Raw genomic sequence first — 24171 nt, 5'->3', positions numbered from 1 at the left:
TTCCACCTGTTGCTCTTCTCCTCCTTCCTACCCCCCACCCATTCTTTCTCTCCTCCTTCTCTGTTTACGCATCAGACACCTGCTATCTGCTGAATGGACACAGGTAAGATCCCCCCCCCCCCCCCCCCCCCCCCTATCGCTTGCTGTCAGAGATGACATATTGACAGAGAGCACTAATGGTACTGCAACTACAGGAAGACATTAAGCAAATTGATTTACCCTTAATATGACCACAAGTACACCTGTATACATTAAATGTGGTTTATGTGGTTACTTCATTTACCTTAAAGTGAAGTAACTCTGCAGCTATCGAGTGTGAATAGTGAGTTTGAGAGAGACAGAACTAATCTGTAACATTCATACTTTGATTGAGCTCATGTCACTAGACCAACAGCATTTCCTGACCACAATGAGGTGTGGTGCAGAGACACGGACATATCACTCACTGTGCCAGAGCTCGCTATTGTGGCAGCGGATCACCCGCTACCCTGTTGTGCAACCATTTTGTACTTAATGTACTTAATGTCAATAGTAGTAAATAAATACAAAGATGAATAACTTGACAACTTGCTAAAATTGATTTTAAGCAGCAAAAATAGAATTCAGGTAGGTGTTGGGGTAAGTTGTTTACTGGAGGAGACGGGTGTCATGCCTGATATAGTATCCGAAGGATTAGTGTAGCACATATGAATGGAGCCATCACACCTGGCAGCCATGCAGAGAAATCCCCATAGAAAGAGTACAAAACACACCCCAAGGCAAAGTTGTTCATGCAAGGACACACACACATGCACACTTTCACAAATACATTCAGAACACACCGTATGCATGCGCAAAATGTATGAAAAAGGTTCAGTACACAGGTGTATTTGGACAGGAAAACATATTTACAAGTAATGTAATCGATACAGCGAAGGGCATAAAAAGTAAATGAAGAGCAAAAATAAATGAGAGACACATCATCATGTACACTTGAATGAATGATTTAGAGGATCATGCTTATAAAAGAAACACCATCAAGATTAATGCAAAAGCTCTGTCATTGCAAGATGAAGATTGAATCTGCCGTCACTGTAAGTGCATCTTCTTGTTTATCTATTGTTGCCGCAGTATATTTTATCTGTGAGTGGGGTAGCACAGTGTGTGTGTGTGTGTGTGTGTATGTGTGTGTGTGTGTGTGTGTGTGCGCGCGTGCACTTATCTGCACCATATGTGTGTATGTATAGTGTTGCAGAGTGGAGGATGGTACACAATAGGAAGCGTATACTGTATGTCAGGATCTGGTTGCAATAGTTGATGCATCTAAAGGCTGCTGAGTTTGACCAACCATGGATGTCACGGCTAAATTTAGCAAGTGTTGCTGGTAGCTGTGAAAGGAAGAGACATCGTTGCAGAGGTGCCTGTGGGTCAATGTCAAACCACATGAATGAAACCACTGTGCGCATACAGTATTTGAATGTATGTATTTGTCGTTTCCCAGCGGAATTATAATGGAAGTCAATGGTGAACACTAGCAATGAGACGAGTTGCTCATCGATGAAATACTAATGAAAAACTGCACACAGTATGGATTTAATATAAAGTTTTTATTTTTGAAAATATAGTAAGTATCATTTGTCTAATTGATTTATAAAAAAAAAAAAAGACATCCAGCTCAGAGTCCTTCAACATGTCCTTGACAGTGGAGATCAGTATGATGTGACAGAAGAAAAAGATTCATCTGGACAGACATTAAAGTGTAGTTCAGAGCATTACACAACTGTTGGATTAAGTGAATGAAAATTATTACGGACTGTTGTGTAAAAAAACATATACATGATCTCTGGAAAATTTTGAAATGAGAAAAGATACTTAAAAGGTGCAAAAAGAAAAAAAAAAGGCTGTTAATTTGCTGATGGATCAAACACTGCAGGTACACGAGCATCTACGATGTGTCTGCATTGGATCCACACTTGCTCTGACTGAGGGAGTTGGCCACGTAGCCAATCAGAGTGAGGTATTCCTGGAAGCTGACCTTTCCATCGCTGTTCTCATCCAGTCCCCGCTGCATCTCCTTGATGGCAGAGGAACTGTTTGTATCCTGAGCAAAACACAGAGGGACAGATGGAAGCAAACAGGCATTACTGTTAGTACTAACATGTTAACACCTTCCAGGACAAAGATAGGAAAAAACATTTCCTCTATACTCATGGATTATTTGTTTACAGCAAAGGGTGCTAAAGAGCAGAAAAAAGTTATGTAGGTCCTCACCTCCATGATGCCGCCGAGCTGTTTCTTTACCAGTTTCTGGAAGGATTTCCCATCTAGGTTCTCCCTCCCCCTGGCAGAACTGAGAAATGTGGTCACAACTGTCTGAATGGCTGACTCCATATCTAAAGAGAGGAAGGCAAGGACAAAAAGTGGAGAGGAAAGTTTAGGGCATGACAAGAGGAGATATGACCATATCTCAGACACTCAGACACCATGCCGTTAGGTTACTAATTCCATTCCCATGCATTTTTATTAATCTGAAAATAAATTTACTTTGGGCATGGGCTGGATAAAAGGCTTATTTCAGTTATTTAGTGGATCATTTGTTTGCATTGCAGAAAGGAGAAATGTGCATAATAACCTTGGAATGCTTGTGCACAGCTGACAGATGAAGATTAGGATTTCTTCACAATTAATTATGTGCAATCATATCATATATTAGGATGTGTTAGTAAAACATCTCACCTAATTTAAAATGCCTTGTATGATGGAAATAGTCAAAATATTGATAGAAAATTTAATGATTATATTGATTTATTGAAAAGCTATAGCAGTTATTAGGAACCTGAGTTGCCATTTAAGTCATAAATGTGCAGCAATGACAGATCGTTAGATCACATATTGAAATTATATTTGAACTGGATATGTGTGGCTATGCCCTCTGAACATAAACATGTGAGAAAGGTGAGACACACAAGTGATGTCAGCATAGAAGAGGAGGAGGAGAGGGAACGGGGGGAGATGGAGGGGCCGAGCCCGGAGGCTCTCTGAGGTAAACAGAGCAAGAGAGCGGGAGTGATGGAAGGCTGAAGAGGAGGGGAGTCTCTGAGGTAAACACAATGGGAGCTGTGATCTTTGACGGTGGACATCTGATCCCCACAAGCCAGCGGGAGGCCACAGGTTCAGATTACTGCCTGCTGCCCGTCTGCTGCAGCACACATCCCCTCACACTGTAGGAACACACTGCATTCTGTGCTCGAGTATGAGCTGAAAAACATCACCCAGCCAGTCAGCCGAGGACTAACTGATTAAACTAGGCGGAATGCAAACATCAAATGCTGCTTTTATTGAGAGAATCTAAGAGGCATTTGAAGCTAAATCCTCGGCTGAACGCTGGAGACATGCAGACTGAAGTTTTAATTTGTGTCACGCATTTCTTACTGCCAGTTGAATGCTGCCAGGATGGCAATGGGAACAACATTCATGCTTTCATTGGAATGTCAGATCTAGAAAACAATAGTTACATCCCAATTCCATACTACGTGCCAATTTGAAGTGTGTTGTTGATTAACACCACTAGGTTTGGACATGTCACAACAGAAAAAGCACAGATGGTAATAATGAAGTTAACAAATTCCATTTAGCTGCTTTATTTTCAGGGTCCTGGCGCTATGCATGCTGGCTCCCCCTATCACACTGTCGTCTTGAATAGAACAGAGTCATTGTATAGCTTTTTCTACTGGGACAAATATCTGCTGTGAAAAGGGCCAATTGTGTCACAGAGCGTTGCTCAAATGAGATAGAGAAGCTACTTACAGCTGCAAAAAATAAAATGAAATAAAAATTGATCTGATTCTGATTTCAGAAAGCAAAATATACATATATACATATGAAGTCTTTTGCTTCCTTCATGTGATGTTTACAAATTAAAATGAAGTGCTGATGGTGGTAAAACAGATCTAGGAGCACTTGAAGAAAATAAATATTAAATCCTATGTCTATTTGTGGTGTTTAATACATCCACCATTGCACAATTCCCTGTTTATTGAAATTGTTAAATTATAATGAACTTTTTTTGGATACTAACTGCAAAAACATGACGATTTGTCAACAGTATATCTTCTATACAATTAGTATGTTGTTTATGCTGTATACAGTTAGTATGTTGTATGGACCTGGGGCACGCAAACAGTTTGATTGCACATTTATTGCATAATTTCCTGTTGATAAAAAATGTTCAAGCATATTGATTTCTTATACAGTGACTGCAAAACCAGTATGATAATTAGTATCTAGTACATACTGTATATTATTGGTACAGTAAACTAAAACTGCTGTAGTAGATACAGTTTATTTGGTCATATGGAGCTGGGACACAGAGAATGTTATGCTTGTTCCCTCTTTAAAAAAAGTACAGCCAACCTTGAGTATCCTAATTCATCCAACAGAGGGGTCTCCCTAGGTCTCTGCTCCCGTTTACCTCTGTGTTGTCTCAACAAACAAGATCTCCAAAGCAACTGTTCACCAAAAATAAAAGGCCAGAATAAATGCTGCACACACTTGAGTAGAGTTGATAAGTATCACAGCAGCGTGGGGTGGGACCTCGCTGCAGGATTTCCAGTGAGTATTGGAAACTACCACAAGGCAGCAGTGTAATGATGATGGGTGCCTGGGGTGATGTTGGAGTAACCGTAGAAGCTGGTAAGTCTCCCATCTGACACAGATGTCACACCTCAATGCTTGCCTATGTACACCGACCCACACACAAAGACATACAGACAGACAGACAGACATACAGAAAGACAGGCGCGCACACACACACACACACACATCTAAAGAGGGACGATACCAATTAGGACTTCTGTTGCATTAACCTAATTACTGGGTGAGTGAGAGCAGCCACCCAAACCCTGGATTCTGTTTCATGTCTCCCTGCAATGCCAGCACACATGCCTGCACACACACACACACGCACGCACACACACGCACACACACACACACACACACACACACACACACACACAACTCTTTCCTACATACAAGTCTGTGTCTGTGCATCTGTCATCAGCATGGTGTTCATCATTATTTAATAGGTTACTATAATTGTCCTAACACCTTCCTAACATCGTCTACAAGACAAACAGCAGCACAGGAGCAGGCCGACCAGTGTCTGTGTGTGTGTGTGTGTGTGTGTGTGTGTGTGTGTGTGTGTGTGTGTGTGTGTGTGTTTGTGTCTGTACAGGCTATATATCAAAATGTCTGACAGCCCACCATCCATTAGGGTCTCTTCCGAATGTAATGAGACGAACATGAAACTGAGACGCCTTCGGTCAGAACTGGAGACATCAGGGCCACAGAATTACAAATGGGTAGAAAAAGAACATGTAGTAGGTTTTACCTGATAAGAGCAAGAAGAGGCCTCGCTGCGAGTGTGTGCTGAATACACATAAAACTCTCCTATAGACTCTCAGCACTTGCCATGGACTCAGATTCATAACGTCGAGATTATGATCATAATGACTCAAGTGTGACAAATGCTTGTGGGAAGCCCCGGACATTGTTATATTTGAATGTCTGCTCCTATTTTGTAACATTTTACAAGAATTTTGCACCATCTCAGTGGTTTCCTGTCTTTTTGTCTTAAGACATAACCCACTGTTACCAGTGGCATATGAGTATATGTTATGACCAGATGAACAAAACAGTGAAGTTATTTTTAGAGGCCCGAACTATCCAACAATCCCTAAGTGGAAAAAGCAAGGAATAGAGGAACACCTGAAAAAATAAATATAATTTCATGCTTTTTCTACTTTCCTATAATCCATCAGATATATCTTGTCACCCTGAACAGGATCCTGATCCTGATCGGAAACTGCTGCACAAGCTCGTTTGGAATTTGGTTAGTTAATTTATTTTAATATTCTTTATATAATATGTTAAAAACTTAGAAAATTTCAAATGAAGGAAACTGAGTTTGGAATCTGGTTCTCTGGCAGAGACAATTTAGATTAAGAGGTAAACGACTCTTCCTGTTTTCTCTGTAGCTCATTTCAGCATTCTTTGTGTTGTTTGTTTTATTTTCTGTCTCCCTTGCAAAAGAGGTTTCCAATCACAGCAGGACCTGTGGTTAAACAAATGATAAATACATATTTTAATAAATATGAATCTTATACCATATTGTACTGTTTGTCATTAGTGTTTCCATGTTTGAATGGTGACCTACTGGTACTGCAGTTGAGAATTAAGCTCTTACCATTTATGAATCATATAATATTTGCATAGTAGGCCTGCCTCTCAACTTAATCAAATAAACCCTGAATATAGTGCAGAAATATAGCGCAGATGCTGGTGAGGACGCCAGATATAGTGAGAGCTGAAACTAGTTTGAAGGCTTGACAAGTACAAACCAGTCCACAGGTAAATTAGGTGACGCCACCCAAACCACCTGATCCACGCCTCGCCTCACCTCACCACCCCGCCAGCTGACACAAGCTGCCACAAAATGTTGATAAAGGGTTAGAATAAAGGTTTTTAATCCTCGGGATGACCACAGCGGGACATTATTCTGCGCTGGCGCCCGATAGTTCGATCACGAGCATTGATTAGTAACCGATCAGCTCCTCTCTGCTCCTGCTGTTTGAACTAGGCGTGTCTGACTCACTTCCTCCAGAGCATGTTACCTGTCATCGCACCAGGCAGCTATTTCTCCTCCGCGTCATTAAACTACACCCGGTTGAAGCCACTGGAGTCTCGCTACCGGATTCTTGCCATATAACGTTAATAATTCAGACTGATTCGAGCTAAATCTGACCGCCGTCACAGTCACCAGTGGCTGTTTAACGGGCCGATAGAGGCCTCAGCGCAAATGCGCCAAAACTAATCAGCGCCGTGCGTAACAGAGATGTCAGGGGGCTTGCCTCTGTCCCACATTTACATTTTGCCACAACTAATCCTGACAATTTGTAGAGCAGCCAGAGGCAGGTCTGACACACAGCAAATAAATAAGTAAACGTGTCTCGGGTTTCTCTGGAAGTGTAAAGGGATTGGGGTTAAATTACAAAGAAGGAGAACCCGATCCCTGTGGCCGCAAAGATGGCTAATGACAATAGAGGCGCTCGCAAATTATACAAAATTGATGACAGTGGAGGAAATCAGCTAAACTGAGCATTTTCTTGTTTGCCTAGAAAACAGTTTGGACTAAAACATCTCGCTACCACAGAGAGAGCTCAGCACTAAAGTCATAATCAGAATAAGGCAACTCACCGTTAGGACAAGGAACAAAAGGCAAGAATCTATTTCAGCAGCTGCACTCCTTTTCTCTCAGAGATCCTCCTCTTCAGTCTTGGGCTGGATTAAGCTGCAACACATATCTTTTCCGTGATTTAACTTCTCACCACAGCCAACTTTTTTTTTTTTCATTGTCATAGGGCGTGTGCCTGCGAGAGAAGGAATGTGGAGAGAGGCGCAGCTTGAGCAACACAACAGTTTTCAGCAACATTTTCTTACAAACATTTCCGCTGCTCAACAAAACACAGAAAGTTTTTATAATGTGGTTTATTACAAAAATGTTGAGATTATTTACGCGCACATTCATCTCTACTTTTTTTTTTCCTAGCAGATACTTTCTCCCAACGTGTAAGAACAAGCACGCGCTCATGACTGAGTGCGCGCGTCTTCAAAGCTTTCCCAACACACAGATGTACTCAAACCACACCCTGAAACTTTACTCACTTGTGGAAAGGTTTTAAAGATAGAGCTCACTAGAAAAATAAAACAAATGAACAAATGAAGGCCTGAGAAGCAAGAGACACCCACGTGTTTACATTTCATGTACACTTTATTTCCAGCCTTACTAAAGCAAATTTTGTTCTGCCAACACCACACCTCTGTTTGTGCCCTGGAGAGAGAGATGACAAACACCAAGAGGCCTGTTTCCAAGAGTCAGACAAGCCAAGAACACATAATGCTTATACACACATTCTCAGCTTTCAGACAATGCATTCTACAACACCCTCACAGACCTGTAAGCACAAGCAGCTGTGTGTGTGTGTGTGTGTGTGTGTGTGTGTTTGTGTGTGTGTGTGTGTGTGTGTGAGTGCGTGTGTGTGGTATGAAACAGACTGGGCTGGTTTTAAAACTGCTGAAATCTTTCAATAGTATTCTGTGACAGTGTGTGTGCCAGTTTGGCAGCAGCTGCTGAGAGAACAGGGTGAAAAGAAAAGCAGAACACTGATAAAAACACACTATGCAGTTGAAATAAACTTTAGGGTGTTTTCCATTTGGCTGATTTCCCATTTTTTTTCTCATAACTGTATGACTACAAATCAGTTAACACACGTGGAACTGTTACAGAGTATCTGGGGGCACTCTATTGGCTGAACCCCCCATGCTTGCTCGCAAGATGTCCAATCAGCTGCCAGAACTCCAGGAAGCTGAGCTCTCCATCATTGTCCTTGTCCAATGAGCTCATAAGTTGGTCAACAACAGCAGGGTCACCAGCATTCTGCAGGAAAACATGAAGATACATGTATCAAATGCTGGAAACAACCCTGACAGGCCCAGTGGATGATCCAGGGCTCGTGTGGTGAGATGAGACAGGGGCAAGCTGCTGGCGCCACTGGCACAGCACACCAGTTCACAAATTCATGCAACATCAGCAGAGGTGGTTTGGCACAAGGATCTTTGACTATGTCACCATCTAGTGGCCACTGTGTTTATTTCAACTCTTCATGAGAGCAGAAACACATGGAATTTTCCACACTTGGAAGCGGCAGCCCTGTATTCTTTGTCAGGCCACAGGAACTGCTACTTTCTACCATTGTGTTCTGGTTAAACATGCAGAGTAAAGACAACACGACCACAACAAGGCCAGATTTCCAAGTCTCTGAAGGGTGGAAACCTTTTCTTCATGACAGACTCATTGTTTTCTTGGAACGTTTAAAATGAAACATAAAATGTAGTTATATCCTGCTATACAACTACTCATTACTGCTGAAGGTCACAGGCAGGAGTGGAAAGGGTAAAATCTTCTGAAATGTTCTTTTTAAGTGCTGTTATGTGACTCAGAGGTACACTAAGACCACATGCATTAAAGACTGCCCACGTACAAGAGTGATGACTAAGACTTAATTACATGGTCAGGGAAATAAGAGCCAATATGGCATCCAGATGATAACCATTTCAATATGAATCCACCCTTATGAGAAAGCTGATTTGCCTGACAAACAAAAAGGAGCAGAGCAAAGTTAGACTATCTTACTGACTCTTATCTTTCAAACACACAGCAGAAATAGCTCCTCATCAAAATCTATGGATATGGTCAACAAATCCCATCAAAAGACAAAAAAAAAAAAAAGACAAAAAACAACAAGGCAAAACTACTAAAGATGCAAATCTTTAAAAACAAGTTACACATACATACTTCTATCATTAAAAGGCTCAGGGATTCGCAACATAGGTGGGCACTGTAGCTTTTAGCAAATGTTACTTGTGGACGAGTGAGTGTTTATGGCAGTGGTTGTGTGTGTGTGTGTGTGTGTGTGTCTGTGTGTGTGTGTCTGTGATCGACTCAAAATAAACTGCCGTGACCATGTTCATGGTAATGAAGGAACAATAGTGTGGCTCAATAGTTTGTGGACAACAATGGAGCTCTATGGCAGCAGAAGAATAAGCTGTACCAGGCTTTGGCTACACAGGCAAAACCTGTTGGTCAGATTATGTCACTGTTGGTTTTGGTGTTTTCATGGGATTTGTTGACAAGAAGAAAAATACAGAATCACTAGTCATAATGCTGCAAGTCATTTTAGCATATACTGTACAAAAAAGCTACTCCATCAGGGTAACAAGACTGCTTGTAAATTAGCACACTTCAGATATATTTCACATTCACAACAAAAAGCAATCAGCTAAATATCTCAATGGATGTAATAAACATTGGAATATATATATATATGTACATATAGACTGTATATATAAGAACACCATAGTGACAAAACTGTACAAATACAACTATATTTCAAAAGTCTATCACTACATTTATTGTTGTTTGGTAAACCTACAATCCTTACCTTGACCATGTTGGGGAGCTCCGATGTGACCAGTCTGTGGAACTCGTCTCTGCTCAGTGTGTCAGAGGAACCATCACTGCCAGCATACGCCTTGAACTGGGACACCAGTACAGCAACAGCAGACTCCATCATGAACTGAAAGACAGACAGTCTGGGCTAGAAGAGAAACAACACCTGAACTAGAATTTGATGTAGCAACAGAAATCAGACTCACCAACTCAGGTATGTGTGTAGGTAAACTGTTCCGACACGAGTCTTCCTGGTCTTTTCTAGCCTTCCTCTCCTGGTAAAGAAGATAAAACATTCACTAATCTGTCTGTATATATTTACAGCTTTCTTTTTGGTACATTATTCACTGCAATTAGTAACAGTGTAAACCCAAACACTACCGACCTTTTTCCATGACGCGTTTGCATTTTGAGATGCCACTTCAGCGTGTAACTAGTCTCTGGCAGAAGTTAAGGATTACTGGATGAATCACCTCATTCAAGAAAACCCAGAACTTACTCAGAGTGGCGATCCAAGTTAGGTCAGTTTAAACATATCACAATGTGTGTGCACTAACAGTTTAATGTTTTGCTCAGTTCATGCTGATGCATGGACAGTAGTCTAACATTTTTCCATTCTTGTGTATGTGTGTGCAACTGTGGGTGAGAATGCTGTAGAGAGCAAAAAGAAAGCAGTAAATCAGGTATAATTATACAGCTTGTGTTGCAGAAACTTTTGAGAACGAGGCACTTGGGTTTCACCTCAGAAGAGTCACATTATTTAAGCCAAACCTCGGACAGGATGTGCACAACTGGCATATTAGGGAGGCAGTTAGTGCTAACAAGCACAATAGCTTTATCGGCCAAATATACCCACACATTGTTTTCTTGTATCAGCTGTATGACACAAACACACATACACACACACCCGTATATATCCCCATACACCTGAAACTGCAGTCTACACTACTCCTCCTTCCATTCCCTTGGCCATCATTGCAGAAAGGAGAGTGCAGCTACTGACAAAATAAATGTCTTACAGACACAACTGAGAAGTCACAGCACAATACACAGCAGTGTAGAAGCATCAGGGTTTTCCATGGGGTGATGCTGCACGTTGTTCTTATGATTGATGCTTAGCTGTAGTTGTATTTGTGTCTAAGGGCTTGTTTGCCTATGTTTCAAAACATCATTTATATGTCTCGGATTTCTTGATTGCCTGTTGTACCCACTCATCCAGTTTTGGGCCCAGAGAGTAGAAGCATTCTGTGCTTTAAAAAAAGTTTTGTTCAAAAATGAAATCAGTGTGGGGGAAACTCAGAGTTCCTTAAAGTCATACGCTGTTATAGCTGTGCCACGGGACTGATTTACAGCATCTCCTTTCACAGACTTTATTATGTAGTTATTCATTACAAAGAAGTGTACGTTAGGGAACACAACTCTGCATGAAACTTTGGTTTACACAGGCAGCAGGATATGGATGAGCACATAGCTATGTGTGTTTTTGTTTGTCTGTGTGATATTACCACTGAAGCCACAGTACAGCAATTCTACAGTATTATTATCTGTACTGGTCTACAGTATTCATGTAAAATCTCCCCAGCTCGGAACTATGGTTTCTGGTCTCGAACAGGTACAATTATTGACTGACAAAACAGACTGACAGTGACTGTATGACATCATAGTCAATCTCACCCTCTCTTTTCTTCTGCTAACATCAGCCAAGTTGTTGCTCCACACATCCAGATGCAAAGAATCTAAAAGGAAGGGACAATAAAAAAGTATCTCTGAGCACAAAGACATAAATCTGGCAAAGGCAAACCATGGTCCATGAAGAGGAGGACACTCATGTTGTATTAATCTGTCAGCAAACAAGTAAAGCCCCCACTGACTCTCAACAGAAACTGTAAGACAATTGATCAAACAACCATAAAATTATAATTAACATTAAATAAAATAAAAAGAAATCTCAGTCTTTCCAACACTGCAATCATCAGAACTCATAAAATCCGATAGCATCAGATTCAGGTGAAGTATAAGCAAAGACCTGAAATCACTGTGTCTTATAAAAATAAATTGCTTGCAGGTAACTGTTTATATTATTTCACAAGTGAGCAAAAATGACAAAATACATTTTTTTTTCATCACATGGATGCACCAAATTTATTATTCTGCTCTTATAACAATAAAATGGCCAAATATGAGCATCCCAACATACGAAGGTCTATATGCAGCATTGTTAACCTCTGAAAGACAATCAGTATTCGGCTGTAGGTCCTTGAATTAGCAACATTTCACAAGTTAGCGTAAAGAAATAAAAAAAGGAACCTATTACTGCTATTTTGAAAACTATTTCCCATGACCTAAGTGCGAAGTGACCAACTTAACCAATAAAAACAAATGTTACATTCATAATAAAACAATTAAGGACATTTTAGTGCACAATACAAGTTCTGTACCTGAAAAGGAACACATGTTCAACATGTCAATATTTTATGTGCCCGCCAATTGTTTTCTGCCTATATTATGCCAACTTCTATAAAATAATTTAACTATATATTTCTGCATTTCAGCATAGTTCTTAAACACGTTTAATGCAATATGTACAAACATTCAAAACAAAACCAATGCAGATTTCTATAGATTCACATAAAATATTCACTAAACTATTTCAGCAGTTCACGTTCACTCCACCCTTCATAAAAAAACTGTTTATGTTTTGAAGGTAATTTGCCATTAAAGTCAGGCTAAAGTAATTACTCCATAAAGATGACATACTGTAGGTACAGGCCTGATCAGTGAATAGGTGGACTTTCAACAGTGCACAGTGCTGTTTGCAATGGAAGAGGTGTCATGTGTGACTGAGACTGTACAGTGGTTATTCTAGAGATGAGAGTCAAAGCAGAGTAACATCCAACTCAGTCTAACAGCTTTTATCTCCCTATGCAAAGAGAGGAAGTTACAGTATCTACAGAACTAACTTTCACACCAGTGGATGTTCAACATGAGCTGCAGGTGCTCGGTCAGATATATAAAGCTGGACGTTTTGGAGAGTTTTCTATGGACACAAGGAGTAGCTACTGTAGGCATTATGCTTAACTAGTGTCATTACATTACAGGGAAAACACTGAAGCTTAAGTGCAGTCTTCTTCTCTTGTACATCCACCCAAATAAACCCTATAGTCTGATTTAGATGCAAGCCCTTTCTCTACACCACTGTGTACCAAGATGTGAGCATGTGTGCAGGTGAAATACAAAACTTCCCCAAAACAGTGAAATTAAATTATAAGTTGTATCACCGGGACAGCAGACGGCAATCGTAAAATAAGATCCTGTATAAAAGAAAAAAAAGAAAAAAAAAAAGGATGACAGGATGATTAATGTATACTTGTAAGCATTTGTGGTCCAATAGCAAGTGTTCCCTTTGAATAACCCCTCATCTGTCACGACTCCTCTCAGCTACTTTCGACAGATCCATCAATTTTTTTCACGTCAGCCACGCCCTCGTCCGCTCTCCTTCCTCCACTCCCCTTTGATTTTCTCCTCCTTCTCTCCCGCTCCTGGCACTGAAAACTTTTTCATGACTTCTCTTTCAAACTCTTCCATTTCTTGCTCTATGGCGCTATCCTCCTCATCCTCTTCCTCCTCCCCGTTCTCATCCCCTTCCACCATATCTTCCAGAATATCTTCCACATCCTCCACAAAATCTTGAAAGCTCATTTTGTCATGAACAAAGACCCCATCCTTGAAGAAGTTGGCAGCTAGCTTTTTGAGCTCCTCTGTTTTGGAAGCATCCACTCCCGCCTCCTCTGCTTTGGCTAGGTAAGTGCGGAGGATGGCCTCAAACTCAGGGAAGGGGACAGGAAGCAGCCCCTCAGCCTGAGCGCAGGTCTCCAATGAGTTACAGTGCTGTGGTGGTTTGGGGTTGTGCTGGAGCCGGTCTCTCTGCTGGACCCAGTACTCAGGCTGTTCCATGGAGGGTCTGCGATGTGTGTGAGGGGCTTTCCTGTCTCCCCACTCATGCTTTTCATGGTGGTCATTATTGTGATTACCAGAAAATTTGTGCTCATCTTTGTGTTTTTCAGCGCTTGATCTGTCCTTTTTCCAATCTCCGTTGTGCTTTTTCTCTTTCTGTCCTCTCTTCCACTCCTCCTCTTTCCTTTCCCACTGTTTCATCTCATCCCCTTTCTTCCATTCCTTATCACCTTTACCATTTTTACTCTTCCTCTCATTCTCGTTCCACTGTTTCCTCTCATTCTTCCTCTTCCATTCCTTATCACCTATACCATTTTTACTCTTCCACTCATTCTCGTTCCACTGTTTCCTCTCGTCCTTCCCTTTCCTGTCTTTACCATGATTCTTGCTGTGATTTTCGCTCTCGTCCCACTGTTTCCTTTCACCCTTTCCTTTCCGATCTTTACCCTCATCTTTGCCATTTTTACCTTTCCACTCACCACCTTTCTTCCACTCTTTCCTCTCTCCTTTCTCTTTCCAATCTTTCTTCTCCCATTTCTCATTGCCACTTCCCTTGAAGCCGTCTTTCACCTTCCTCCACTCCTTCTCTCCCTTCCACTCGCGTTTCCCCTTGTGCTTCTCTTCACGGTCCTTTCCTCCCTTCCAATCCTTCTTTTCCTCCTTACCTTTCCATTGTTTACCCTCATTTACTTTCTCATGCTTTGCCTTTTTCCAATCTTTCTCTTCCTTTCTATCTTTTCTCTCACTCTTTTCTTTCTGTTCCTTCTTCCCTTCCCTAGCCTTCCATGGCTTTCCTTCATCACCTCTGCTCCCCCCTTCTTTCTTCCACTCTTTCTCCTTCAATTGTTTTGTCTCATCACTGTGCCTCTTCTGCTTATCTCCCTTATCTTTCTCCTTGTCAAATTTTCCTTGCTCATGTTTTCCCTTTTTCCATTCTGTTTTACCTCCATCTTTGCGCTCTTTTATCTCTCCTTCCTTTCGTTCAGTTTTGTCTCTCTCTTTCCACCCCTTGTTTTCACCAATGTCATGTTTTTCCTTCTTCCAATCTGTCTTCTTCTCCTTCTGGTCATCCCATGGTTTCCTGGCCTGTGTTTCTACAGTTCCAGCTGTGTCCTGCCTGCTGTCCTCTGGTTGGCCACTGGGTGGCGATGGAGTGGGCTTCACAGGTGCTTGAGCTGCTTCACTGGCTGCTGAAGGAAACACAAGTAGTTGTTACAACTATAAAGATGAACAGTGAGCAGTCAAGTGAGAAAACAGAAGAAGAATAAAGGAAGAAATTTCCTACACTTTCCCTTGTTTTCTAATAACTATCATCCTACTACATCCTCTACCCTTCGTCACGTCCCCTCCCTACCTCCTCCCTCTGTCCCTTTGTACCTGAGGAGCGTTTTAATTCAGTCACAGTCGATCTCAGTGTGTCTAGTTCTTTCTGTAGGGCCGGGACAGACTCCAGCTCTCTCTTCATCCTCTCATTCTCTGTCTGAAGAACAGGGAGAGATGCCATCTCTGTCTTCAACCTACTGTTTTCCTTCTCCACCTCCTCCCACCGCAGCCGCTCCTTTGCTCCCTCTGCTGCCTGTCCCTTGGCTACTTTTAGCTCTTCTCCCTGTGCCTGTTTAAAGAAAAAGAACAGGAAAAGACGGCCCGGTGAGAATATTACACACTCAGTGACACCTTTAAATGCACACTCATACAAATAGTTTATGTATTCTGCACACACATATAGAGGAGGAATAAAGTGAGAGACAGAATGGAGTCGCACCTGAAGTTGGGCTTGTAGCACAGAAATATGCTGGTTCCCTTTGACTAACTTATTTAGAAGCTCTGTACTGTCAGCATCTACTGGGGGTGGAGGAACCTCCGGATTAAGCCACTCCTGTCAACAAATTATACATGCAGTGCAACACAATGGCAAGGCTTTAGAGGACTTTTCAGAATCATTATTGCCAGACAAAGTAGTCAGGAAATGAGAGAACAGTATGTGTTGATGAAATTGGAAAGAACAAAAGTCCAGAGAAACACAGTTGGTAGACAATAGCAGTAATGCTGCCAGCGTTGTGGGTGGTCTCCTACTGAGCATATCACACTAAACCTTAATGCTGCGGTGCTCATTGTCCTTATACAGAAAATGGCATAATGAGTGAAAGTTAGAGTAGAGGGAGAGAAAAGAAGTGAAAAATTCATGTCAGACTGACCTGTTTTCGTGGAACCTCTGAATCTTTCAGTTCCCTGGTACCATAGTCACTCTCTGCAAATCATTATGCAAAGCTTTATTTCGATATTTATAATACTCAGTCAAAGAACACAAGCAGAAGCTACACTCTATTGCTTATTACTGAAAAAAGTGACACCCACCCAAACAAAAAACCAAGGCAATAAAATGTGTGTTGCTGAGTAAAGGCATACATACTGCATCATTTCCAAAGGAAAGATTAGGAACAATGTATTCATTGCTGGCTGAAAACCTTGTATTTCCAATTTAGCTAATTTTCTGTACCGACTTTTGCCTCATCCTCAATGTTCCTGCAACATGTTACACTGTTCATGCTAAGAAAAAAATCATAAAAACCTAAAACTTAACTAGAAAAGACATGGACACATTGTGCTGATGTGGTGTTTCATGATGTTTTCATTTACCAACAGCAAATAAGCCTAAAAAAAATTAACCAAATCACGCAAAGGTGCCTAAATCACTCTCTCCCTCAAAAGCATGCAGAGCTTTGAAGGCTTACTTTTAAAAAGTGTCAGATGCAAAACTTTATTTTTTTCCTGCATGCACATTCACACATACAAACACATGCTGCAAGAAAGAACTCACTCATGCACACACAAACCTACCCTCATCCAGGTCCATGAAGACACCTGCAGGTATAACACACCTCAGTCTCAAAGTACCCTTTATCTAATCCACTGCTAGCACCACTTTCCTCTATCAAACCTTACTTTAACATCGTAAAAAAATCCATCTAAAATAACATGGGAATTGGGAAGGGATGTTTACCCTCTCAACAGGTCAAATGGTGATGCTTACCTGAGAAAAAGATGGTGCCGAGGCCTAGCAGAATGACAGCACCAAGGATGCACTTGTTCACAGAGAACCCGCTGTCTTCCTCTCGCTGTGGCAGCTGAAACTCTTCCTCTCCTTCCTCTTCCTCCTCTGCCCTCCCGATCCGTTCCAGAGCTGCTAAGAGAGACCTCCTCCTCACCTCTGACTCTCCTTCCTCCTCCGTCCTCTCAGCCCTCTCCTCACCCACCTCTGAATCCACAGGGGAATCTTAAGCAGTAAAGGAAAGAGTATAAAGAGCTGTTTTTGAAGTATATCTTGACAATTACCTTGCTTTACGGTGAAAACATAAACGGTGAAAACAGCGGATCATTTACTTTGTGGGTATCCATTAGACAGTTTCATTTTCTGACTTTTTTTTTTTTTTTTTTTTAAAAAGCAAAGCTGTTGCACATTGTTAGGCACAAATTTGCTCTTGCACAGAGAGCTGATATTAGATTGCACAGCAGGTATGGTGCTGTAACTGGTCTGATCCTGAAGTATAGGACAAAACTCCTCATGGGAGGTAAGACTTGCTTCTTTATTGGCTCTGCTGTGCATGGCACACTGGTTAATTTGCTCCATTGCCATTCCTTATTTTCCGTTAAACTGCATAAAGTGATTCAAACGCTTAAATTTGGAACTTCTGGCACTTTGAAACAACAGTCTTTAAACTTTCCAAACTATCTGCATCCCATTTTATTGTTAAAGAGCGATGGTGCTATAAACAAGTACCGCAAAGACACGCTCACTGACACTGAACTCTAGTTGCTAAACAAATAATGTATAAGAGAATGCACAACAGAGCAAAAGAAGACTAATTTCTGTAATGCTGTAGTGAGACAAAGAGCTGCAGACAAAAACGCCACACTGCAAAAAACTTTAGAGGTCCCAGTCCCACTGAAGCCAATTTACTTCTGCAGGGTGTCATGCAAATAAGAGTTTCTCTGTCACATCATGCTCCCTTCCTCATACCAACCACAGCCTCTCCAGACAACTTCCTGGCCCAGATACTGAACAAGTCCATAACCAGCTGGTCCACCAAGTACACTTCAAACACAAATAGTACATATGGCTTAGTCTCCAAAAAAAGAAAGGGGAGGATACAGGCATACCACATGACGATCTTTGTCATGTTTATAACAGCATATACATAACAAAAACTGGTGCTGAGGTTTTAATATTAATATAATAATGACCAGAGTGTTGCTGTTCATACCTGCCTGTTTCCCTAAATCAGTCATCCTTGGAGACAGGTCTGTCTCATCCTCTTCCTGATGTAGCTCCTCCCCATTTAATGAATGCAGTGTTCCTTCCTGTGCAAGCCTCTTTTCCTCTTGCATAAACTCCATCCCTCCCAGAGTCTCTGTGCTCAGCAATGACGCTGGGGGCTCATCAGGGGAGGGGGTTATGTGGGAGTAGGAGTCAGAGAATGAATCGGGGTCAGGGCTGGACTGTGCCGGCCCCTCGGGTAGGCCCTCTGACCGGCTGAGTGCATCACTGCCAGGAACTAAGCTGCTGGAGACTTCCAAAGAAGTGGGAACAGGGGCATCAGTGATGGCGGTGGGCACGGAGGTGTGCTGCTCAGTGCTTGTGCCTCCACTTAGTGCTGCTGGTTTTTCTTCTGATACCTAGAATCAGGTCATTAAAATCCCTTAGAGTATAACCCTGTCACTCAAAGGTTTTAGGGCACCCTATATTCTAGCATTTTTGGTTTAAACTCAAGCAAAGCACATAATCCAAAAACAAAGTTTTTGTCAGTTGGATGTGATATGTTAATACCACTGTAGTGTAAATATAAAGCTGAACCAGGCCAGCAGTTTCCGGTCTTTACGCTAAGCTATGCAAACTACATAGAGAGTAGTTTTACATGAGAGTGGTGTTGATATTCTCATCTACCTCTCTGTCAGAAAGTCAATAAGTGCATTTCACAATATGTTGAACTATTCCTTTAACTTTACAAAACATATATGAACTAGGTCTCTGAGGTTCTGCATTTTGTGCACCAGTCTTTCATAAAGCCCTTGCTAAATGATTAAATAAGAGCTCTCTCTTGTTTTCTAAATTTCTTTAAATAGAAACTTTGTGTTGGCACTGGAAAGTTAGAGAGAGATCATTCTTTTATAACTCCATCAAGAAGCTGTAGCCTGGTAACAGCTGAAGTGAGTCATCTTCCAGGTATAAATATTTTGTTAGAGGGGTGATAATGTGGCTACATAAGCTCTGGCCAATCACATTTAAGTACTCCTGGGAGCTATGGTACAAGCAGTTTAAATGTAGTGATTATCCTATGAGTATATGAGTGAATGTATGCACCCAAAGTATGGTATAGTCACAAAATAAAAGACATCAGAACACTTTTGTTGGCCAATCATAGCTAGGCTGTGTAACAAATACTACATGATAGAAAAAGATGGGTTTTGCTGTCTTACCAGGTGCGCCTCCACAGGGGACCCCGCTGCAGATGCTTCACCCTCTGCAGGCTGGTTTGCTCCAGAGCCTGGCTCATCAAACACAGACACAGGAGACAAAGAGATGAACCTTTTATAGCAACATTTTTTGAAATGAAGCCATTCTGACTTGGGACACCCGTGTGCATATGCAGAATGACGAGAAGTGGTGATGTGGTACATTGTTTTCCACTTCGCTTTTACTTCTCTGCTTTATTTGACAAAGCTGTACATTTTTCCTGTGCCATTAATGATCCCACAATCCTCAACTTTATTCTGAAAAACACCTGCTGCAGATGTATGGCTGCCTTCATGGTGCTCTGTTCCCTCTGCCAAAGGCCTCAGGGTTTCAGCGACAGTCTCCTGGGACAAACAGAAAAGCACCAGACAGTCAAAGGACGCAAACAGACAGACGAGATAATCGGAACATTCAGTCTTCAATCTACAATTTTTTGATTGTTTCTGAGCAGCAGAAGTGATGCGCATAACTCTCGTAAATAATAGCTACTGCCAAAGTGCCATTGAGCAAGGCAGTATGTGTATACATGTGCATGGGTGTGGGCTTCAAAAAGCCAGTTTAACTTTCTGAATAACAGTTAAATCTGGAAAAAGGCAAGAAACACAGACAGTCTTATTAAAGAAACCTACTTCATATTCAGGTGACCTATAAGAAAATCAATTGGGACAAGGAGTTTTCTTTTTTTAAAATAATGCAATTTCATTGAGGTCGTTTTCCTATGCTCTTTACAGTGTGGTGATACCTCAGGAGTGAGGATGGTCCAGCTGTTGTTAGCACTGCTGCCGCCAGACATGGCCCCCTAGAGGCTTTGCCTGTCTCCTGCAACACAAGAAGAACATACAGAACAATTACATGATTAATAGTGGTTTAGTTCACAGAGACAAAACCAAATCAAGGCCCCACTCCTCTGTGCCTTTATACCCTCTGAATCAAACTTAGGGAAGCGACAGCTAACAACCCCAAGAGAGCCGGTGTGTTGTTCAGAGGCCTGCCATTACTGCACAATTAGGGTGTCAGTGTGAGTTCTGCAGCTTTAAGAAATTTACATCCTTTTTTGTACACATGCACAGGATTTGAATATATGACTTTGCTATTCAGCCTCACCCATTCTGCCAATAAAGGACCTACTGTAAGGTGGTGTTAACACATTGCTGTCAGTGTGCATGTGTGTGCATGCGTGTGTATGTGTGCAGGAAGTCTCATTCCCCGGGACCATTCAGTTCTTCATTAGTAGTTTGTGTGTGTTGTGGGCCTTTTGATCACCCTGGCTTTAGGGTTTGCGGGGAAATGTTTTGGCAGAGACATGGGTAACTAAGGCCGGCATTATTGGAAATAGAGGCTGTCCATTTCAAAGCTACTGGTCTGTTGAATAGATGTCTACAAACTGCCAAATTGCAACTGTATACTGTATATTTGTACACTGCATAAGAATTACAAGTTTTACAGTAAGATAAAGACTCGGTGGAACCATTTTCCTTTTGTCTACCTCTGTAGTAATGTGTCTACAACAAAACTTCTTAAACACTGGTGGACATTTCCATTTTACCACCTGGTCAGATGCAAGTGTCAGGTATTAGATCTTTATAAAGTCCTTGCTTTCAAACAGCAGAGGATGATGAAACAGATATGCATATTTATTAAGTGTAGTCTGGCTTTCATCAGTGAACACAAAGAGAATGAACCACTTTGGTTAACACCACATTGTCTAGGTAATGACACACTTCGCTCCCCAAATTCAATTCTCTCCCAGCTCCGCAATTTAGGTCTCCTAATCGAGTGCCTCCCAAGAGAAGTCTACTGAATCTAGCCTAGGGCCCAAGGAGCATTGTGGAGCATATAGTGGAATGGCTTAAATAGACACCAGCTAAATATAGCTACCAAGAGATTGAGCAGAGACAGGAAGAGGGAGCATGCAGAAGATGGCCATGGGGAACACAACAGAGGCAGTAATGTTTTCTAAGGACAGTTTTAAAAGGATTATTTTAAAGGCACCACAATGCTAAAGGCTTTTAACAGCAAAAGATAATTTTCACTGCCTTTTACTACTTTACTACTATTTGATCTTCATGAGCACCAACTAATCTAACCTACATAGCCATAGCTTTGGGAGGATGGGTTAAAACTTTGTATGTTTACAGACACTTGACACCCTGCCTGATCTCTTTATATCCTCAAAGTAATTGCATAAGGAAATATATAAGTCCATGCATTTTTTTTTCTTTCTTGAGAAAAATACAGCCAAAGATATAGTTACAGCTGCAGGCCTAATCTGATCATCTTCTCTCAGCAGGGAAAAAACACCAAAAAAGGTCAAGAGAATATACCACAGGACAGGCCATTAGGACAGCAATGCTAAGCTGTCAGTGGAGGAACCATAACCAGCTTGTTCACAGCAGTTCACACACAGCATCACCAACAACGCAGTTTATCAAAATATTTTGTTTACAGACAAATATTGACGCCTGTGACAGGAAATGCCCCACAGGGAAGGGCTCAGGGAAAAAAACTTAACGCCACATTAAACAATGAAAAGTCACTTCTTAAACGTGCTAACGGCCGGTGTTAGCAAGATAATTTGCTTAAGGTTTCAACTTACACGACAATTGTTAGCACTAGACATTAAAAGCCTAAGCTAAAACTTTCTCTGTCACAACAGTCAATCGAGCAACCAGGAAAAGGTGAGTGAAACGACGTTTGCGACGCAATGGAAGTAAAAAAAACAACAGAACAGACGTTGTTATTTGCAATAAAAGTAAATGTTAGTTACATCCAAATTCAGGTGGTTCTTACCGTGGACGGTTGCTTTACTTCAGACCCCAGAGTCTGTCACACACACGGCACACTTGTGAGTCTTCGCATCCAACTTGGGAACTTAGAACATGCCTCCTGAACTTGCATGATCCACACGCGTCTCGTCCAATCACGGGCAGTGTTTTCTCTGGTCCCGCCCCTTTCCATCCAGTTCGACCAATAGCAATGCGGCGTCGCTATACTTCTCAGGGAAAGCTTCCAAGTTGATTGACACATGCAGGTGATAAATGTTTTTTTCAAACACCCCCAGTCCTCAGCATCAACCACTGTTGGTCCACAAGCTCAGGTCTATTCCAGGTTGATATTTTAGGTCGCAGTATCTTCCTTTCCAATGTAAAACAGCCTGTGAAATGTATCCTATATTTGTGAAATACATAAATCATGAATTGGACGCAACTTTCCAAACTGTCAAATTGAATAATTACAAGACATAAAATCTCAGTGAAGGCACATAAAAGCTACCAGAGTACATGTGTGACATGTAAACCAAGTGATTTTTTCTCTTCTTTTTTTAGCTGAACAGTATATGTTAACTATCAAATTAATTTTAAAAAAATGAACAAAAATTCAGACATAAAGGTAATATTTTTCTATTCATTAGTTCCTTTATTTATTGCCACACCAGTTTGTCTTGTACAGTGAACATCAGGGGTGCCATTCCTCAAGATCTCAGATCAACAGGGTTGAATTCAGAAAACTATGAACATTTGTAGCAGCTGGAAATGTGCCAGTGTGCTTCCTGAAAACCCAAGAGGAGCATCTCATAGACCCTGAAAAAACAGAAATAAAAACATTATCTGTGTGTAAGTGCATTAAACAGTTTTATGATTTAGTAAACCTACTCCTCAATGAAATTGACATTTTCTAAAATCGAGAGCCTCTTCTTTTGTAGGTAATTGCATTATATACATTAGAGAGATTTTGATTCACTATGTAGGCTACTGAAGTGGTAAATTGTTGTCATATGAGACAAGACTCATACTTGCCAATGCTTTGCCAGCACCACTGATCAAACGCTCCATTTCTGATGAAACAAAAGCTGGTTGAAATTACACTATAGGAGCCAACGGAGAAACAGGGAAAATCAATGACCACTTGAGCTACTCTCACTCAGTCTGTCAGTCCAGGATCTCTTTGATGCACCAGCAGCAGAGAAGGAAATAAAGGCACTCCTTAACTGACTGGATGAAACTGTAGGCAAAGTTTCCTCCCAAGAAGTTCTTGCCTCGTCCCAGACCCATGGCCATGTCCCGCAGGTGCTGTCCCAGAGAGGAGGAAGGCATGGCTTGGGGAAGAGGACGCTGGGGATGCATTGCTCCGGTGAGGAAAGGGAGTGATCAGGCAGAGGCAAGAAGGAGGGCAGTCGATGAGAACAGGAGGAGAGCTCTGACAAATGGGATTGGACCGGGCTCGTGCAACAGCTGAGGTCTGCTCCGTATTCCTGGCACAGTTAGCTCCTCTACTTATAACCTCCTATATGAACTGCAGGTCACCTCCTTTCACATCCTGAGTTTTCTAGACTCTTCCCTGCTTTCAAACATTCACTGATTGATTAAAGGCCTTGTTTACCTTTGCTGTGCACTGCTCCCCTCTTTTGTATACTACCCCCCACACCGACTCTCTCTGAGCTCTAACAATCCCTGAATCAGCCCCCTTCTGTTACAGCCTCATCTGTTCACAAACAGGAGAGTTCCAGCAGCTCCAATACACCCCTGCACTACATCTCATTCTTTGTTCAGAACAGTCTGTGACAGGTGATCATATCTTCTAGCGGTGTGTGCTGTGTTGTTTAATTTTCCATCAGTTTTTTTTGTGTATTTTGATAGAGAAAATAAAGGGATCTCTAAAA

General features: G+C 41.5%; 4 protein-coding genes across 16 annotated transcripts; all 4 read right to left on the bottom strand.

The window, feature by feature from the left end:
• Positions 1 to 1567: 1567 nt before the first annotated feature.
• LOC111656955 (protein S100-A13) lies at positions 1568 to 7392 on the bottom strand. Its single transcript, XM_023408881.2, has 3 exons — positions 7234 to 7392; positions 2251 to 2372; positions 1568 to 2080 (listed from the first exon to the last, which is right to left on the bottom strand). The coding sequence occupies exons 2-3, from the start codon at positions 2368 to 2370 to the stop codon at positions 1925 to 1927; spliced, it is 276 nt and encodes a 91-aa protein (XP_023264649.1). The 5' UTR covers positions 2371 to 2372; positions 7234 to 7392; the 3' UTR covers positions 1568 to 1924.
• Positions 7393 to 7788: 396 nt separating this feature from the next.
• On the bottom strand, positions 7789 to 11737 carry LOC111656984 (protein S100-A11-like). 2 transcript variants are annotated; one of them, XM_023408928.2, is made up of 4 exons: positions 11720 to 11737; positions 10252 to 10320; positions 10038 to 10172; positions 7789 to 8473 (listed from the first exon to the last, which is right to left on the bottom strand). In XM_023408928.2, exons 3-4 carry the CDS (start codon positions 10167 to 10169, stop codon positions 8339 to 8341), a joined length of 267 nt encoding a protein of 88 aa, XP_023264696.2. In that variant the 5' UTR covers positions 10170 to 10172; positions 10252 to 10320; positions 11720 to 11737; the 3' UTR covers positions 7789 to 8338. The 2 variants fall into 2 exon arrangements, with proteins under 2 accessions (XP_023264696.2, XP_087030850.1); XM_087174724.1 differs by lacking the exon at positions 11720 to 11737 and having other exon boundaries at positions 10252 to 10386.
• A 420-nt stretch (positions 11738 to 12157) lies between these two features.
• Positions 12158 to 22420, bottom strand: pbxip1b (pre-B-cell leukemia homeobox interacting protein 1b). 9 transcript variants are annotated; one of them, XM_023408897.2, is made up of 12 exons: positions 22302 to 22420; positions 20254 to 20330; positions 19780 to 19855; positions 19475 to 19542; positions 18262 to 18673; positions 18018 to 18092; positions 17031 to 17273; positions 16838 to 16861; positions 16195 to 16247; positions 15762 to 15875; positions 15377 to 15611; positions 12158 to 15189 (listed from the first exon to the last, which is right to left on the bottom strand). In XM_023408897.2, exons 2-12 carry the CDS (start codon positions 20302 to 20304, stop codon positions 13517 to 13519), a joined length of 3024 nt encoding a protein of 1007 aa, XP_023264665.1. In that variant the 5' UTR covers positions 20305 to 20330; positions 22302 to 22420; the 3' UTR covers positions 12158 to 13516. The 9 variants fall into 9 exon arrangements, with proteins under 9 accessions (XP_023264665.1, XP_023264667.1, XP_023264670.1 ...); XM_023408899.2 differs by having other exon boundaries at positions 12158 to 15186; XM_023408902.2 differs by having other exon boundaries at positions 15521 to 15611.
• Positions 22421 to 22905: 485 nt separating this feature from the next.
• lenep (lens epithelial protein) lies at positions 22906 to 24095 on the bottom strand. Of its 4 annotated transcripts, none has more exons than XR_002760910.2 (3): positions 23433 to 24095; positions 23305 to 23346; positions 22906 to 23092 (listed from the first exon to the last, which is right to left on the bottom strand). XR_002760910.2 is itself a non-coding variant. In XM_023408914.2 (3 exons), the coding sequence occupies exon 1, from the start codon at positions 23633 to 23635 to the stop codon at positions 23441 to 23443; it is 195 nt and encodes a 64-aa protein (XP_023264682.1). In that variant the 5' UTR covers positions 23636 to 24095; the 3' UTR covers positions 22906 to 23092; positions 23309 to 23346; positions 23433 to 23440. The 4 variants fall into 4 exon arrangements, 2 of the variants coding, with proteins under 2 accessions (XP_023264682.1, XP_023264681.1); XM_023408914.2 differs by having other exon boundaries at positions 23309 to 23346; XR_002760909.2 differs by having other exon boundaries at positions 23305 to 24095.
• Between the last annotated feature and the right edge of the window lie 76 nt (positions 24096 to 24171).

This window comes from Seriola lalandi, unplaced genomic scaffold, assembly GCF_002814215.2.
Source record: "Seriola lalandi dorsalis isolate HSWRI2012SDOR001 ecotype SW California unplaced genomic scaffold, Sedor1 jcf7180002054376, whole genome shotgun sequence".
NCBI lineage: Eukaryota > Metazoa > Chordata > Actinopteri > Carangiformes > Carangidae > Seriola > Seriola lalandi.
This window is presented reverse-complemented; position numbering and strand designations above follow the sequence as displayed.